The sequence below is a fragment of the Saccostrea cucullata genome, unplaced genomic scaffold (genome assembly GCF_032062105.1).
Source record: "Saccostrea cucullata isolate Sc308-1 unplaced genomic scaffold, CSIRO_AGI_Scuc_v1 ctg4938, whole genome shotgun sequence".
Classification (NCBI taxonomy): Eukaryota; Metazoa; Mollusca; class Bivalvia; order Ostreida; family Ostreidae; genus Saccostrea; species Saccostrea cuccullata.
This window is the reverse complement of record NW_026940831.1, coordinates 104,580-124,060: the sequence shown is the minus strand read 5'-3', so window position 1 is coordinate 124,060 and position 19,481 is coordinate 104,580. Positions and strand designations below refer to the sequence as shown.

The 19,481-nt window shown below is 37.7% G+C and overlaps 3 protein-coding genes across 3 annotated transcripts in view; 2 read left to right on the top strand and 1 right to left on the bottom strand.

Moving 5' to 3' along the window:
* The first annotated feature begins 124 nt into the window (after positions 1–124).
* Positions 125–1,621, top strand: LOC134256401 (E3 ubiquitin-protein ligase TRIM71-like). The gene has a single exon (XM_062739051.1). It carries the CDS (start codon positions 125–127, stop codon positions 1,619–1,621), a length of 1,497 nt encoding a protein of 498 aa, XP_062595035.1.
* A 552-nt stretch (positions 1,622–2,173) lies between these two features.
* On the bottom strand, positions 2,174–19,259 carry LOC134256397 (uncharacterized). The gene is made up of 11 exons (XM_062739047.1): positions 19,053–19,259; positions 12,159–12,393; positions 9,810–9,953; positions 7,321–7,436; positions 6,732–6,872; positions 6,287–6,419; positions 5,857–6,025; positions 5,230–5,303; positions 4,780–4,877; positions 4,045–4,140; positions 2,174–2,423 (listed from the first exon to the last, which is right to left on the bottom strand). Exons 1-11 carry the CDS (start codon positions 19,257–19,259, stop codon positions 2,298–2,300), a joined length of 1,539 nt encoding a protein of 512 aa, XP_062595031.1. The 3' UTR covers positions 2,174–2,297.
* The window catches only part of LOC134256398 (ankyrin repeat and BTB/POZ domain-containing protein 1-like), a 31,293-nt gene continuing 31,022 nt past the window's right edge, over positions 19,211–19,481 (top strand). Inside the window, exon 1 of the mRNA XM_062739048.1 lies at positions 19,211–19,325. The gene's annotated coding sequence lies outside the window, so the exon portion shown is untranslated. The remainder of the gene's footprint in view (positions 19,326–19,481) is intronic.

The window sequence follows — 19,481 nt, the reverse complement described above, 5'->3', positions numbered from 1 at the left end:
TTTTAATTATCATCAGTAGATTTTTTTTTCCTTCTGAGTAAACAAGTACCTTAAAAGCAAAGTTCCCTCTGGACACAACATCGTCCGTCTGTCTGAGAGACTTCATCCAACCAATCAGATCAAAATGTGTGAGGTCCACTCATCTAAAGTGTACGAAGCTTGTTGTAAAGATTGCCAAGTCCCTGTCTGTATTACATGCATTAAGGAAGTACACGGCGAACACGCCATCGGGGAGATACAAGATCTTTACGAGAAACAAAAGGCCGAAACTGCCGAGGAATTGTCTAAAATGAAGACACGGTTGAAGTCGGAGATTATTCAGAGAATAAAAGATTTCAAAAAGGGAGAAAATGAAATAAAGAGCGCCCATGAGAACGTACGAGAAAAAATGAAGAAACAAGCTCAGGATCTGATAGATCATATCAGAGTCATTTTGAAAGAAGCCTTGCAGGAATCTGAGAAAGACGAGAGAAAAAATAGAGAGGAAATATCCCAACATAAAGCGGAGGCTGAGAGATTTGAACAAAACTTGGATCGACTGATTGAGAAATTTGAAACTCTCACAGAGTCAAGTCATCCCGCCGAACTAATTTTGTTTAGAAAACAAAATCCTGACATATTTAAGCAATTAAAACTTCCATCCAAACTTGATATTGTTATGCCTTTCTTTACAGTTGGTCAGATCAACAAATCTCAAAATAAGCATCAGTTTGGCAAGTTCATGGCAGGTAAGGTTCACTATGTTAAATCACTTGATGAAAACTCACAACATATATTGCCATCTTTGTCTGCAAGGGGGAGTACATCCAACAAAAGAGTATTGGGGCGTTCAGTAAAAATAAGCAAAAAGAAAACTCAAATGAAAAAGTTATTTCACGTGAGTTGTCGTGATGACAGATCAGCGTACATCAGTGGTGATGGTCCTGGCATACAACTGATAGACAGGTCAGGGACAGAGCTGGATAACATCAGTACTGAGACTGAACCATCTGGTCTGGCTGTGATGCAGGACGGAAGTCTGATTTACTCTGACTCCTACAATAAAGTTATCTACAAAGTGTCACCCAATAAACAGAAAACAAAACTTATAAATGCTGAGTATGGCCCTAGAGGACTGTGTTGTACCAGGTCAGGTGATATCCTGGTCTGTATGGGTTTTTTATATACAGCGAGAGTGGTTAAGTACAGCAGCAGTGGGAGGAAGATCCAGGAATTCCAGACAGATCAGAACGGGGAGGGACTTTTTATTCGTCCAAGTCTTGTCTGTGAGAATGTTAATGAGGATATCTGTGTTACTGATTGGGAATTATGTAAAGTGGTCGTGCTGAACAAGGGTGGATATCTTAAATTTAAATATGAGGGGAATGTCCCGTCAAGGATGTTAAAAGCCACGTTTAATCCCCATGGAGTGGCTACCGACAGTCTGGGTCACATCCTCATCGCAGACAACGCCAATAACGCCATACACCTGATCAGCAAGGATGGGGATTTCCTGTCTTACATCCTGACAGAGGATGATGGGATATCACAACCATACGGGATCTCTGTGGACATGTCCGACAATCTGTGCCTTGTGGAACAAGACAAAGCCCGTGTCAAAGTGTATCAGTATCTGTCATAACATTGCCCTTGTTTCCGATATTGTTAACCTATACTTACTTATACAATATACAATACAAAGAGTCTCGAGATAAAATCATGTACATGTATGTAATTTTCAGTTGTAGTTCATGTGTTTAAAAATATTGTTAAGTTGTTAAAAAGATAAATGTCTCTATTATACATGTACATGTATGTATACTAGATTTGCATCACAATTTAATATAAAATAACCCCATCCCACCCCAACATAACCCCACCCCACCTCCCTCTAGGTTGTGTGAATACTACGTTTACACCGTCAAACTACATGTTCATGCATAAATGAAAGTTTCTTTAATAAAAAAATCTTCGAATTCAGTAGTTATTTGATTAGTATGACAATACAATCGTTGTTTCTTCATTGAAGAAGGATGTGCAAAATACTATAATTAACTTGCACTTGTATGCTGAGAAATTAATCCCAAGTTGCTTCTGACAATGTCTGTTAAATCCGATAGAAAATCCATCGTAGCAGAAAAATAGCAAGTACAGGCAAATAGTATATAAATATCAAAAAAGGATTTAGAAACAAGTTTTAAAAACTTATAGTCCCTGTTTTGATTTTGATCACTTGGTCAGTATTTTAAATTCACATAGTTTAAACTATTAAACTTCCTGGTTATTCATTCAGTCAATATTTGACATTCTTTATTCACTCAGTCTTTCTTTTTGTTGGCGGCCATGACAGATCTCAGTTTGTCTCCGTAATACCACAGAGCCAGGGTTTCCGTAGATACACCAAGGTAATGAGCCTGCAGAATCACTCGATTTAATCCTGTGATCTAAAAATATATATTTAAACATATATTTAATGTACTGTTGGAAACTTTTGTTTTAATTTGTCATGTTGAACAGTATATGAAAGTACATGTATCATAAGTACATGTATTTCTTAATGTCTTTGGTTTGAACATATTTTATTGTATAAATACTATACAAATGGTTTGAACACAAATTCTTACAACTTACTTGGTTCTCACCATACAACTGTCAATATATATATACATAGGGAAAATAACCTGGAGACAAAGTCCCTGAGAAGACACCTTTTATTATTTTGTACAATGAAATATTATGAAGATAATGGAAATTATTTAAGCTCATAATCAAATTAAAAAATGCAAATTAGAAGCTGAGCAATTAAGAATCCCCTAAAAAAAAACCAAAGCGGAACCAGGTGCCAAGTAGAAGTAAACATCCCTGGCAACCGGTCACATCCGCCGTGTCTTCTTTGTCAAGATTGAGTTAACAGAAAATAATCTGTATAAGCCATTACAAGGTGCTATTACCTCAATTTGTTAGATAATTTCCCTTATCAGTTATGAGATCCTATAACCTCTCTCAACAGACACTACACTTTTGGAGATCCTATTTTTTCTGTCTTCAGATATTCATCCTAATTATCTCTGTCCCTAGACATTAATCCTTATGAGGACCGATATCTCAATCTGCATCCACTTCCCCATAAGAGGTCCTCTTACAAATACCCCTTTGGAGGCCCCATTTATACTGTCTACAGACATTAACCCTTTTGAGACCCCATATCGTCTGACTAAAGGAACTACTACTTATGAGAATATTTTTTCTACAGACACTGCCCCTATGTGGTCCATCTATAGACACTACCACTTTTAAAAAAATTACAGAATGATATTATTCATTATGTGACCCTAGCTATTTTCTATAAAGAGGCTTCAGTTTGTCTATACATTACCATTATGAGGCAGAAATATTCTGGCTACAGATCTTTTTTTATTTTCTACAGGTTACTGATACAAACCTTTATAAAGCCCCATTTCCTCTGTGGCTCCTTTTCTTTTTGCAACACTCACTCTAAAGAAGCCTTATTTTCTACAGACACTATTCTTTATGGGGTCCTACATGTATTACCTCAATCTGTAGACAATAATCCCCTGAGGCCTCATTTCCTCTGACTACAAAATGTTATCCTTTATGATGACCTCTTCCTTCTGTCTACAGATAAAACTTCTTTTAACATCGCATTCCTTCTGACTTATAAGACATAAATCCTTTAGATGATTCATTCTCTATGCTACATGCATTAGTCCTAAAGAGGCATAATGTGACACCTAATATGACACCCCATTTCCTTTGTCCACAGCATTTTACTCTTACAAGGCCTCATTACCTCCATCTTTAAACAATTTTCCTTATGAGGTCTCCTTATTGCTTTCATCACACAATTATCCTTAAGAGGCCTCATTACCTCTATCTTTAGACAATTATTCATATGAGGCCCCATTATCTCTATCTTTACACGATCATCCTTATGAGGCCCCATTACCTCTATCTTTAGACAATTATTCTTATGAGGCCCCATTACCCCTACATATAGACAATTATCTGTTCAAAGCTCCATAACCTCCATAAACAGACACTTACCCTTACGAGGCCCCATTTTCTCCACCTGCGAGCGCTAGTAATAACTGGGTCACCGAGTGCTATACCTATATGTCCTTTCTTCCACAGTTCCTCAACCTGAAGACAAAATTAACTTGAAGAAATCATCCACAGATATTCATATTTCTCTCTTGTTTACTAGTATTATGAAAATGGATTACTGGTGATTATTCAATAAATACAATCAATTCCTACACTAGGTAAATTTGCATTTTTTAAGCCATCTATATAATGAAAGATTTTTTAAAACCCCTGCTTAAAAAGTGGGAGGGTATATATTGATTGGGATGTCTGTCCGTCTGTTATGCTTTATGGTACACATCTCTAATTAATCCGTAACTACAACTAAATGAAATTTAATGACACTTTACAGAATCTTTGTTACATAGTGCCACTGTGCACCTCCTAAAAATTACTTTTTGATCAGACACATACTATGGGTCTCCTAAAGCAAAACATGGACACTGCCATAATAATTATATTGAAGACTTTTTTATTAAATGTCAAAGGTCAACTGCTTCTTGATGCTTTAAACAATAGTTCAATTGTAATCAGTGTTTTCTGCCACTTAATATAAAAAAAAAATTATATAAATATAAATAACATTAAATGTAACACTTTTTAAATTCACTGAACAAATACCATTCCTTGTAGGAAGAAACCTTATCTATCAATAGAGTTCTAAATTTTAACACCAAGATGTCGTATATATATTACCAATAGAACATCCTCTAGTAGATAGACTTCTCTAAATCCTCCGATTTTGTCGTACATGTGACGAGTTGTGAATATTGCATTGTCTCCAAATGGATATTCTACAACATTCAGCATGTCAGGTTAATTTGTTGCAAATGTTTACTAGTGAAAATTATTGTTAGATAGAGTTCATTATTTGATACATGGAATTATTAATAAAAATTTATCTATAAACAATGTTATATATGAAAAATTGAGACTGTGCTTTAGATCAAGTGTATAATTATGAACCATTGTTCCAAAAACATCAGAAAGAGAAAAAAAATAACAGTTACCCATCTTAAACCATATAAAAGATAATAAGAACTGAATTAGCATGATAAAATCTGCTAAGTATTTTATTTTCATTTTTGCTTCATCTAGCTCATTTCAGAATACTTCCTTCTAATTATCATATATTAACAATATTACCAAAGTTTTCTATTCTTCTGTTGGTTAAATATTCCACAAATTTCATCTGAAGCTTAAAAAACCAACTGTCTTTACTGAAATCAAAATCAGAATGAAATAGGAAGATCTTTAAATTTAATTAAAGTATGTATTTTGTCAAGCGTTGAAAAAGGTTTGGTTAGAATCTCACAATTACAACAAAAATGTCAATATTAACATTGAAATTTTAAAAATTATTTGAATGAAACAATGAAAACTACACAAATTGAGTATTCATTCTTAAATCTGCCCAGAAAATCAAAAGTAAATGATTTGGGGGGAACTACATTCTTTTGATGGAAGTAGACTAAAATCAGAAGAAAATTCTCAAAATCTACATGATTGTAAATCATTTCATTCAGTTATTAAGAGCTTTGATCTTATATTTTTTCCTCAGAATTTTTGTTTGCTATGATATGCTAGTGTTGTGGTTTTGGGAGGTGGAGTGATTTCTATGTTTACTGTTACAACCCATAAGTGAATACTTCGGTTATTTAATAAGCACAAGTTGTTCTACAAACTGTGCAGTTATGATCTAGCTGCTAAGGAGAACAGACAGACAGCTAGACAAACAGACAGACAGCTAGACAAACAGACAGACAGACCTACCTGTCCAGGTCTACACTCCAGACAAAGGAGCCAGCTACGTTCCCCGGAGTTTTTAGACATAACTCTGCAGCGTTGTCAAAGTTCTGCGGTAACAGAGTGTCGCTATGGAGAAATAACAGTAAATCTCCCGTGGCTGCTTCTGCTCCGGCCTTCTGCTGGAATCCTCTCCCTGGTAAAGAAAAAAATAGGAAGTATAGTACAGGCATTTAATTAAACTCAGAAACATAATTATCAGTACTGGGGAGTTCTTGGATCCTTCATTTACTTTTCTAATGCACCAATACGAATACATGAAGCACTTAATTCACAGCATGTTATATGATGTACTGGTTATGAATCCATTGTATTATAAGAAATATCAAGCAGTAAACCCAATGACCTTAAAAGAGAATTATCAAGATTACGTACTGGTTGACCCTACACATTGTACCTGGTGAACTGTTGATGACCTTGACTGGAATGTTGACCTTCAGAGAGAAGTCCTTGACCTTCTTGACTGTGTTGTCCTTACTTCCCCCATCACTAACAATGATCTCCTGAATCTTAGACTCATCACTGCAGTGCTGAAAATAATCAGAGTACTGTGAATACTGATAGATGGTGGCACTCGACATAAAGTGTTTTCACTTAGATTCCAGTGATAAGTGTTACATGTATAACGTGTTTTCACCTAGACTCATCAGTGCTTAGCTAAAAATAAATAAAGTGTTTTCTCTTAGACTCATAACTGCAATGCTAAAAATAATAAAGTCTTCTCACTTAGACTCGATCTCGATCATCACTGCTATGCTACAAAAAATAAAATGTTTCACAACTCTCATAGCTCATACCTGACACACTAACCCACCCCTCAAGACCCCTCCCCCAAGTCATACCTGACACACTGTCTGTATTGTGTGTACAATATTATCCTCCTCGTTCATGGTAGGTATGATCACGCTCCACTTCCTGTCCGTCAGCTCTCGACGCTGGATCTTTAAAGCCTCCTCCAAAACTGGAAGATCCTCCTCCAAGTCCTGTTAAATCAGAATCATTGTTGTTAGATTCTGTTATTCTAACAATCTATCTAACATCTTCTAGGTCCTGTCAAGTCAGAATCATTCTATTTAGGTTCTGTAATTCTACTATTTTAATCATTCTTACATTTCCTAGGTCCTGTCAAATTAGAATCATTCTATTTAGGTTCTGTAATTCTAACATTCTCAGACTAACATCTTCCAGAACCTGTAAAATCAGAATCATCCAAAGATCCTCAACCTATCATACAATACTGCTTTTATTCATGGATTCTTTCAATTGGAAACAAGACAGTCAATCATCTTTGCAATAGAAGTCTTTGTAGCTCTTTGAGCTAAAAACACATGAAATATACTGATGTCATGGAAAATGTATCTCAAATGAAGATGAGTCAGAATGTGTTCTTTAAATTACAAACTAAAATTTAAATCAACAAATAATCCTCACCACATCAGAGAGCTGTGTGTCGAGAATCAGCAGATTGATGCCAAGTTGTTTAGCTTTGTCACACTGCTGCTGAAAGACCTTCTCTGTCCCCCAATCCATCCCCTCAAATACCTCACCTAAAATCAAAGTCATACACTTAACTTCTCGTCCCCCAATCCATCCCCTTAAATACCTCACCTACAATCAAAGTCATACACTTTACTTCTCATGCAGTCACCCAATCCATCCCCTCAAATACCTCACCTAAAATCAAGTCAAGTATAAAATACATGTTTCATAAAGAAAGCAAGCAAACAGGGCTGATCAGAGGCATCAAATGTCTTTCTTCCATCAAATTAGAGGACAAGCCTTGTTAGGCACCTGACTACTACAGTCAACACTAAAAAATCTTAATCTGTCAACAGTGAGTGAATCAAATACATGTGTCTTTACAAGTCATCATTCTTCTGGTTTTTATTTTGTTTTTAATATTATGATTTTACACTGGCATTTCTTAACATCTCACTAATCCCCTGCCTTTTCCTTTTTTTCTTTTGCTTTTTCAGATCTGGGTTTCTAGTAACTAACCTATTCCGTTTTTTGCGCCCCTGGAGAAGCGCGCTAATGCCTAGGTCACATTTCCCGGCCAGTAGCCGTAGACCGGTGGTAATCGGTGGTAATCCGTGGTATTAACGATGCCCCAACATCGGTCAACATCGGCCTAGTAGTCCTTAAAGTATCAGTCACATTATCCAGCGAAGGGTATACGATGGGCAACCAATGCGTTTTATGATAAAATGGCGTGGTTGCTGGCCGGAGTTACAAAGGCCCAGCGATGCATTGCTAATCATAAAACGATGTTCCAGGATAATCGACCGATGTATATTACATCGTTCATACATTGGTGAACATCTTTTGTACTTTGGTCGACTACAGGCCAACGTTTGACCGAACATCGACCGATGATCTGCCGTTATCTGTTGAACACCACTCAACCCTCCGATGACCTCAGATTGAAGGGAAATTGGACGATGCTCGGTCATACATCGGCCGATCCTTGAAAGACGTCTTAATGATGTGTTGCCGATGAGGAGCGATGTGAGGCATCGCTGGAGACATCGCTTAATTTTAACTACGAATTATTTCCTACCGATGACCCCACCGATTCGCAAAATGGCCTCAGTCACCGTCCGATCACTAGTGGTACCCGGCCGGCAACCACGCCATTTCCATCAAAATACGCATCGGTTTCCCATCGTATACCCCATAGCTGGATAATGTGACTTATACTTAAGTAGTACCTCCCGTCCTCTTCTGTTGTACTGTATTTCTAGTAACTAACTAACCTATTTTGTTGGCCACGTCCCTAGAGAAGCCCACTTAGTAGTACTCCCATCCTCTGCCTGTTGTACTGGGTGTCTAATAACTAACCTATTATGTTGACTGTGTCCCTGGAGAACCCCACTAATTAGTACCCCCTGTCCTCTGCCTGTTATTCTGTGTTTCTAATAACTAACCTATTATGTTGACTGCGTCCCTGGAGAAGCCCACTAAGTAGTACCCCCGTCCTCTGCCTGTTCTACCGGGTTTCTAGTAACTAACTATTTTGTTGGCTGCGTCCCTGGAGAAGCCCACTAAGTAGTCCCCCTGTCCTCTGGGACTGTGTTTCTAGTAACTGATCTATTTTGTTGGCTGCGTCCCTAGAGAAGCCCACTAAGTAGTACCCCTCGTCCTCTGTTTTTAGATCTGTGTTTCTAATAACTAACCTATTTTGTTTGCTGCGTCCCTGGAGAAGCCCACTAAGTAGTCAACCTGTCCTCTGGGACTGTGTTTCTAGTAACTGACCTATTTTGTTGGCTGCCTCCCTAGAGAAGCCCACTAAGTAGTACCCCCGTCCTCTGTCTGTTCTACCGGGTTTCTAGTAACTAACTATTTTGTTGGCTGCGTCCCTGGAGAAGCCCACTAAGTAGTCCCCCTGTCCTCTGGGACTGTGTTTCTAGTAACTGATCTATTTTGTTGGCTGCGTCCCTAGAGAAGCCCACTAAGTAGTACGCCTGGTCCTCTGCTTTTAGATCTGTGTTTCTAATAACTAACCTATTTTGTTTGCTGCGTCCCTGGAGAAGCCCACTAAGTAGTCAACCTGTCCTCTGGGACTGTGTTTCTAGTAACTGACCTATTTTGTTGGCTGCCTCCCTAGAGAAGCCCACTAAGTAGTATCCCCCATCCTCTGTCTGTTGTACTGTATTTCTAGTAACTAACCTATTATGTTGGCCACGTCCCTGGCGAAGCCCACTAAGTAGTCCCCCTGTCCTCTGGGACTGTGTTTCTAGTAACTGACCTATTTTATTGGCTGCGTCCCTGGAGAACCCCACTAAGTAGTACCCCCTGTCCTCTGCCTGTTATTCTGTGTTTCTAATAACTAACCTATTATGTTGGCCACGTCCCTGGAGAAGCCCACTAAGTAGTTCCCCCCGTCCTCTGTCTGTTGTACTGGGTTTCTAATAACTAACCTATTTTGTTGGCTGTGTCCCTGGAGAAACCCACTAAGTAGTACCCCCTGTCCTCCGCCTGTCCCAGCACCATCTCCGCCCCACCCTCCAGGGTCTCGAAGGCTTCCTTCATCACACTAGCATTCAGTCCTGGGATGTCAGAACCTACAATTATAGAAAGGGACTTACATCATTCAACACACACATCAATGACTGTAAATGTTCTTTAATCATGCAAGGGGACCTTAATCATTTAACGTAAATGTCTGTGCAATAATTAAAGAAAGGGGCATATGCATATGAATATATTGTATTTATACAAAGGGACCTAGATCACTCCATATAAAAATCAATGTGTTAACTACCATAATTATGCTAATGGAACTCAATCACACATAAGCATAAATATCAAAACTTCAAATTTTACATGGTAACATGATTCCTTACATTATCAGAAAGTCAAACAATGTTAACCTTATATAAAAGTGACCTAAATCATTGCACAGTCTGTGCCTATTAATACAGGGAAAGAATAGGATTATAAGCATAGTATTACATCTAAAGGTTTCTGGAATACACTTATCTCTATTTTTCCTAGTTTTCATAAGCTTTAATACTGTTTTTCAGTTTAATCAATATAATTGAAGTCTAAGTACATATATAAATACATCACAGTGGCGTAGCTAGCAAATTATTAACTGTATTCAGAAAGGCAAGGGGTCTGGGGGCCGCCTTTAGGCCCCCAGCGGGTCCAGGGCAGGGCCCTGGTGGTGGCCCAGGGGGCAAAGCCCCCGGAAGCTCACGCATTTTAAGGGTTTTATACATTAGAAAACTACCTTAAAATAGATATTTTTTTTTATAATTATCGTAGTTCTAATACCGGTATACTAAATATTAACAAAAACTTGCCGAGTTTTGACAATACTTACAACTCCCCAAATTTCCTTTTTCTAAAAGCATTTCTTGTTTTCATGAAATAAGTCAATAAAATTTCAACAGTGAAAATCTTGTAATATGTGTGGGGCTCCGAACTCACAAAACCTTGACTTTGTGAGGATGCTATAACTCATATTTTCACAATAATTTTTCACAAGAACATTTCGTTTTCTCGTAAAGTTGGCTAATTTTTCGAACTTTTTTCTCCTTATTTGTAGGAACTTTTTAATTATATTACAAAAAAGCTATTTTGAAATTTACTGACGAAAGAGAATTTATTATGGACTTCAGGGAAACCTTGGGAAATTTTTGAGAAAAAATTCAATGTTGTAGTATTTGCTATAAAATCTGTTTCTCAATTAACCCTGTGTTTTTTGAATGATAAGCGCGAAATGAATTCTATATACATGTACAGGTATATCAATACAAAAAACTTGAATATTCTCTATTGTTACATCTGGTACAAATCAATTGTTTTGATATAACATGTAAAGTACATATACAACGCAGGTGCATTTGGTCGAGATCATTAGGGGAATTAGTAAATAACATACATGTGCTTTGTATTATTATTTGCTTTTGCTTGAATTGACACAATTAAGTAATTCGTCCTTTGAAATTCTTTAAAAAAAAAACTATGTACATGCATACTCTGTATCAAAGATCTTAGAAGCTGAATACATGTATTCTTTTAATCTATTTAGCAGGTACTATAGTAATATTGGATTAAAAAAATCTTTTGATATTACTTATTTCATTTTAATCTTTTATTGAACTGACAACAATTTTTTCTTAATATTTATTTTTTTTTGGTGAAAAATCTGTGTATTCATTTGCATTTTTGTGTAAAGGGCGCTACGCCACTGCATCAAAAGAGAAACTTAAAGCAATAGGACAATAAAATAATAAACTATTTGACTGTCTCTTTGAAATGCTTTTAAAAAATTGATGCTATTGTCTTCTAGTTAGAATAATCTAACTGTGTCTCGGTACAAGCCCTCACCACAGTTAGAATACGTCCCATATACTTGCAATGTAGCAAACCGGAGCGGATTCGCTCCGAAATGATTTTGAAGAATGTAAAAGGATTTGCACAGGAAGTAACTACCAAATTAATCAAAACAAACCTTTTTGAGATTGCAGATGTCTTTTATCCCAAAAAATAATCCATATAAAGACGAAAATCCAATAAATTTTGTCAAGGTTTTTCTCTCACTTCAAATTTACCAGCCATGTTTACAACTGGAACTCTCTGGACTGTTCGTAGTAAACAGTGGTAAATGCACTGAGTACGAGTTATCGCCCGTGTTTCTTTTGCTACATTACAAATACACGGACAAATTCCATCATTAAACCGAGTCCGTAGGACAATATCATTTTAACGATAGAACGTTCTATCTAATTGTCTTCCAGTGTAAGATTTATCTCCCTTACCTACAATGACAACATACTCTTTGTCTCCCCTGAATGCAGACAGAGTGGCCTCCTTTAACTTCTCTCCAAGGCCCCCTGGTGGCTGCTGATATAAGTACATAAAATCGTACCCCCCTGATTTCGGGGTCAGCCAGTATTTCATGTTCCTCTCTGTGGATCCATTGTACCACACTGCCAGGTCTGTGTCTCTGTGCTTACTGCAGTACTCACTCAAACGCTCCAAAATGTGCTCCGTCTTAAAGGAACAAATAAACATCATTTACATATAAGTAAATTACATATAAGTAAATGTTTACAAAAAACATTACAATATATATGAACATCATTCATATAACAGTGAGACAATTTTGTTTGCCAGAGTTTTAACCACAGATGCTTGTGGTTCCAATAACAACTGCATTAAGGTCAGAAGTCATCATACTTTGGAATAAACCCTGGTCCTGATGCAGTTCCTCCTTCCTGATTTATTACAGCCAACTTTAAAGTAATGGTGTTTTTTTTAATTTTGCCCTCTCCCAATTCAGTATTTTTAAAAAACTTGATTCAAAAGGTATGTGAATTTTTCCCCCAGGAATTTTCAAAATCTTTTTTCCAGAATGCATTAAAAAATGCTCTCAGAGGTTGAAAAAGGTTTGAGTGTGGCCATTTTTTGGGCAAGTCAGTTTGGAGAAGGCAGCCTGATAATTTTGTCTTACATGAGATTTAATATACTTTAAATTTATACTCTATATTTTATAAACATGAGGGCTTCTAAGTTCTGCATGTTCTATTACTAATGATCCTATGTATTTTCCACCCAAAAATAACAAATTTTAAGAACTACATATTAATCTATTATTCTGTAAAAGTCTGCTTTTCTGCAGTGTGACCTCATTGACCACTCAGATGTAAAAATAGGCATATATCATAATCTGAGATTTCACCAATCATTAAGTATTTAAAAATATCAAAATATGAATTAAAATAACAATTGTAATAAAGCAATGTTTATGTCTTTGGAAAATATTATGACATTAGTTTATATATATAGCATTCATTCATATTGTAACAGTATATAATAATGATCATATGTTACATAGTAAGGGGCCAAAATGCTAAATCTTTGATTCTTAATATATAGTGTATGTTTAGTTACTTTATTTTCTTCTTCAGGAGTGCCTTCTGAACTAACTACTGAGTTGCCTGACAAAGTAAAGGATTTCGTGATGGTGGAGCTGATGCTGTATGGGACCAGCTCAGATTATAGAGCACCTGTCTACAGACCATCTTATAGAGGAAGAAGGATATGGAAATAACGAACAGTATTCAATCTCAACGTCCATTAAACAAATATACAAAATAAGAGCAGAGCAAACACGGACCTCCAAAACATCAGAGCATCAGAAACATCAGAGCATTTGTCTAGAGATCAGAGTTTAGAGATAAAATATCTAGAGATCAGGGTTTAAAGAGCACCTGTCTTAAAGATCAGAATTACAGGACACCTGCCTAGAGTCGAACAGAGTTAAGAGATCAAATGTCTAGAAATCAGCCTGAAGGTTTACAGACACCTGTCTAAAGATCATGGTTTATAGAGAAAATGTCCAGTCTAGAGACCAGGATTTATAGATAAAATGTCTAGAGATCAGGGTTTGTATAGATCTGTCTAGAGATTAAGGTGTATAGAGAATCAATCTAGAGATCATGTTATAGAGCACCTGTCCAGAGATAAGAGTTAAGAACCCTCTATACACTGACGAAAAATATTTTTTGGACTTTGAGAAAATTATATAGTGTAAAGGAGGCTATTTTAAAATAAACTAATCCATTTCGAATATAGGGAGCGTGCCTTCTTTATCCAGGAAAAATCTTTGAAGACAGACTAGTGAAGTACATGAAGTAATGACAAATTGCTTTAGATTATTCAAATGGAGAAAATATATGCAAATAAAGTTTTCAATTACTTTATCTTGGTCTAACATTTATTTAAAATTTTGCCATACAGTGCGGATTACAATTTATTCTTTTTTACGTCAAATGGTGGGACAGTCTAACTACACGCAAGTACCCTGAAATAAGGGTGCAGTGTAGAAAGGGTCCATAAACACTATCTGTATTGGTTGATGTCTTGTGTTTCTGGGTACCATCTGTCTTTGTGTTAAGAAGAGAAACCTTAGGCAGGAGAATATTTAAAACATTCCACAAGGGAGAGATTTCACAAAAAGTTTTTCATTATGCATTATAGTTTAAGTATAGGTTAAGCACCTAATTAAATTTTTTAATTGGGGCCTTCTTCAAATGGTCAGTTTCACTGCATTTGATTGCACACTTTCAACATGTTCAATTAATCCAAAATGCATCCAGTTTCAAAATCCAATTATCAGAATGTTCATAAGGTTGAAATCGCAAAGTATAATGATGTTTACACGCAACCTACATGTCTCAAATGTTGTGTTGGATAATAACCTAACACAGGGTTCGTTATATACATATATTTATTCTATTACAAACTACGTCCAGCCACATGAGTTACAAGATATATTGTGTGCGCTCTCTATAGATTCTCACACTCCCCAACTCCCATACTGCACCCATATCAAATATCATCAGCTTTCATTCATCATTGCAGCCAGCGTGGGAATATTAATCTGACTGCAGACTATGTTTACACTACATCTCCCCTTCAAAGTCAGTTTCACAAATTAAGTTTGATTGGCGGTTTTGATAACCTCCCAGACTTCGTTATGTATCCTGACAAATTGTTGTTTTCTTTCTCACTTGACATGCTCTCATTTTCATTCATGGTTTTATTTTCACACATGCCATTCTCATTAACATTCTCTGACTCAGCATTCTTCTCTGTTTCTTCACTCTGTCGTTCTTCTATTACATGCGATCTGTTTCTCCTCACATCTCCCTCCTGAGTTTTTATTATATATGATCGAGGGAAATCTAGACAACTTTTTACAATCCCTGGACACTTCTGATCTTTCACCCACACCTTTTTTCCGGGTTTTAATTGACTCAAATTTCTTGCGCGATGCCGTCTGTCAAAGTTTTTCTTTTGTTTGACTTTGCGATTTAATTCACGCTTTTGAATTAATTTTACGTTTGGCAACTTCGGTTTCAACTGCTTTGGGTTAACTGGCACATTTGTTTTTATTTTTCTATTCATCAATAATTCTGAAGGGCTGTACCCATTGCTTAGCGGCGTTGAGCGATACATTAACAAAGCTAAGTACGGATCAGATGATTTTTTCAACATTTGTTTAATGGTTTGCACTGATCTCTCTGCGAGACCGTTGCTTTGCGGATAGTTGGGACTACTTGTTACATGTTTGAAATCAAATTCTCCTGCAAAATCTTTAAATGTTTGAGATGAATATTGTGGCCCATTATCCGAGAAAACTATCTCCGGAATTCCGTGTCGCGCGAAGATTGATTTTAAATGGTTAATAATCGCTGCCGACGTTGTGCCAAACAACTTTGCAATCTCAATGAATCTTGAATAATAGTCAACAACTAGCAAGTACTTTTGACCATTCAGTTCAAACAGATCAGTGGCTACTTTTTGCCATGGTCGATCCGGAAATTTACTTGGAATGAGTGGTTCTCTCACATTTTGAGACCCCTCTATGCACTTTTGGCAAGATTTCACTAAATTTTCTAATTGAGTACTCAAGCCATTCCACCAAACAGATGACTTGGCTAACTCCCTGCATTTCACTATCCCTTGGTGACCTTGATGTAATTTCCCTAACATTTCCTCTTGAAGATCTTTGGGGATGACTAACCTTGTTCCTTTCAGTAACAAACCATTTTGTACTGTAAAGTCTCCCCTGACTTCCCATAACATTATTAATTCTGTTGGGATTTCAGATTTCTCGAGCCATCCCGATTTACAGTATTGTATGACATTGGCACACAGTGTGTCCTTGTCATAAACTGATTTTATCTGATCTAATTTGCTAGGTGATGCTGGTAGACTACTCATTATGGCGTCAACAAAAGCATTCACCTCACCATCATCTGGGGCGGGCGGATCCACAGGTGCGCGTGATAATGCGTCAGCTGTGATCAGCTCTTTACCAGGGGTGTGACTTATAGTGAAAGTATAACGCATAAGTCGCATCCTGAATCTTTGGATTCTAGGGGGTAATTCAGACAAATCTTTTGTACTTAAGAGTGGTACCAGTGGTTTGTGGTCCGTTTCTATTTTGAACTCTCGACCTATTAAGTAGTCACTGAGACGTTCACAAGCCCAAGTAATAGCTAAGGCTTCTTTTTCTATCTGGGCATACCTTTGCTCCGTTTCTGACATTGACCTTGATGCATAGGCCACAGGTTTCCATGTTTGCCCGTGTTTCTGCCTTAGGACTGCACCTAGACCGTATGACGATGCGTCCGCTGAGACCATTATGTCCTCCTTTGTGTCATAATGTGCTAGACAGGGAGACTGAGAAATTTCTGTCTTCAGACTCTCAAATGACCTTTCTTGAGCCGGACCCCACATCCATGCATTCTTAAGTTTGAGCAGCTCTCTTAGAGGCTGTGACCTTTCTGCCAGCTTTGGTGAGAATCTGTTGAGTTGATTCACCATACCCAGGAACCTACGTATGTCAGACACGTTTTCTGGCTTTTTCATGTCTAATATGGCTTTGACCTTTTGTGATTCTACTTTAATGCCCTTTTCGTCAATGACATGACCTAGGAATGTCACGGATGGTTTTGAAAATTCACATTTCTTATTGTTCAAAGTAAGGCCATTATCCTTGAGAATGCTTAGAACGTTTTCGAGGATTGTGTCATGCTGACCTTGCGTTGCAGCAAATATGAGGATGTCATCCATGTGACATAACACACCTTCAACCCCACAAAGGATTTCTGACATTCGTTTCTGAAAGAATTCACTGGCTGAATTTATTCCAAACGGAAGTCTATTAAAAATAGAATCTCCCATAAGGAGTAATAAAGGTTGTGAGCAGCCGTGATTCAGGTGCTAGGTTTATTTGCCAAAACCCTGAATTTGCATCCAATTTTGAAAATATTTTTGACCCTGATAATTTGGACAAAGACTCTTCAACTGAGGGAAGGGGGTGATTTTCTCTTTTGACTGATTCATTTAGCTTTTTCAGGTCTACGCATATTCTTACTTGACCATTGGGTTTGGGGGCAATGACCATTGGAGCACACCATTCAGTAGGCTCATCGACCTTGGAGATAACTCCTAAGTTCTGCATTCTGTCTAACTCCTCTTTGACCTTGTCTCTTTGTGCAAACGGCACTTTGCGAGGTGTCGACAATGCATATGGCTTAGAGTCTTCTTTTAAGTTTACTTTGTATTCCCAGTTACTTTTCCCCAGCCCATTGAAAACCATTGGGAACTTTTCGCGGAAATATGTTTCAGATTTTGGGGTTTGAACATTTTTCGCGTTGACAGACGCAATATTTACCTTTTCAATGATGTGCAGAGCTATGATAGCCGGTCTACCTAGTAATGCCTGGCTCAATCCTCTCACAACATATATTTCTTGCACACTGAACACACTTTTAGACTCAAGCTCACAAAGAAACTTTCCCAACACATTTAATTTTGAGTTTCCTGGTCCATGCAATGAGCGATTCACGTGTGAAAGTTTAATTCCTCTTAACTGTTTGTAAACGAACTCGGGTATCACTGTTACGTCTGCACCAGTGTCTATCTTGAACTTCACAGTCCGATCTCGGATTTTAAGGTTGGTCATCCAAGGTTCTCCTTCTTTGGTGTCGACGGACCCAAGGAACCATTCACCTCTCTCGCCGGATCTCCTGTCCACTTCTGCTATGTTTGCTTTTCGACAAACTTTAGCGAAATGTCCTTTGTTGCCACATTTATGACATTTAGCATCTCGGGCGGGACACTTGTCTCGAGGGTGTACTGTCGCGTTTCCGCATCTGCCACAGCCTGTCAGGTTGGTTTTATTCGCTGTCTGGGCTGGTTGTCTGGGATTTGCTTTTTTCCTCTGGAATCTTACTGCGTCCATGTTGTTTACGGGTACCTCTGGGGTTGTTGACCCTCTCACAATCGGCTGTTGCTTCTTGATTGTTTCGTTCTGCCTGGCCATTAATATCGCTGACTCCAGACTGAGTTTTGAATCAAGTTGTAATTTTTCTGATAGTTTTCTGTCCCGCAGTCCAACGACTATCCTGTCTCGGATAAGGTCATCATGTAGGGCGCCATAGTCACAATATTCGGCGAGGACATGAAGGGCAGTGATGAAACTGTCAGCTGTTTCGCCTTCCTCCTGCTTCCTTTGGTTGAATTTTGCTCGCTCGAATATAACGTTCCTTTTTGGAATAAAGTACTTTGATAGTGCTTCTTTGACTGGCTTCCATTTAACACTATCACCACTGGAAATTTTTAAAGACGATAGGATGTCGTCAGCCTCCGGTCCCATGGAATAGATCAGTGTGCTAACTTGTACATCCTCATCTGCTTCACAAAGTCCTGAGGCGAGTCGGAATCTCTCGAATCTTTGGAACCATTTTTCCCATCTCTCTGGCTTTGTAAAGTCAAATTTTTCCGGGTGAGCAAATTGAAATGATGCCATGTTGGTACTGGGGTAGTCCTTTTTAACTTATAAAAGTATTAACACCGCTGCCACCATGTTGTGTTGGATAATAACCTAACACAGGGTTCGTAATACACATATGTTTATTCTACTACAAACTACGTCCAGATACATGAGATACAAGATATAAACTGTGTGCGCTCTCTATAGATTCTCACACTCCCCAACTCCCATACTGCACCCATATCAAATATCATCAGCTTTCATTCATTCATTGCAGCCAGCGTGGGAATATTAATCTGACTGCAGACTATGTTTACACTACATCAAATGGAAAGTGAAAAACACGGGGATCGTTTATTACCATTCTCCGCTGCGCATATGCAGCTCCTTCTTTTCCTAAGCATGGTATCAGGCGAGTCTTTGTCACCCCTGGGCTGGGGTACCTCGTAAAAACAGAAATAACTTTCTTATTTCTCCGTTTCTTATAATTTTTCGTTGTGTTGATGATCAACACGATCACAGGGACTGAAAACAAGGCCGCGACCAGCATGACAGCAGACGACATCATCGCTGGGGATCAAAATCCAGATCAACTGGTGCAGCTTCACGCCTGTTAGACATGATTATTGTGGATGTAAGCGGCGCTGTAAATATTTTTATCTTCCTTGAAACGTTTGTCCAGGAGCAAAAACTCATAATTTATCATTGTTTTAGGCTGTTAGTAATGAAATTTGGGTTAAATTTACCCTGAAATTAACCATTGTACATGAAATCATACAAATAGCTTTTA

Bases quoted from the DNA above. Each gene is read 5' to 3' on its own strand.
- LOC134256401 (XM_062739051.1), top strand. From the start codon at position 125: ATGTGTGAGGTCCACTCATCTAAAGTGTACGAAGCTTGTTGTAAAGAT.
- LOC134256397 (XM_062739047.1), bottom strand. From the start codon at position 19,259: ATGATGTCGTCTGCTGTCATGCTGGTCGCGGCCTTGTTTTCAGTCCCT. The intron at 4,141-4,779 runs GTAATATATATA...TTTTGTCTTCAG, and splicing joins TACTAGAGGATGTTCTATTG to GTTGAGGAACTGTGGAAGAA. The intron at 2,424-4,044 runs GTAAGTGTCTGT...ATATATTTTTAG, and splicing joins GAAAATGGGGCCTCGTAAGG to ATCACAGGATTAAATCGAGT.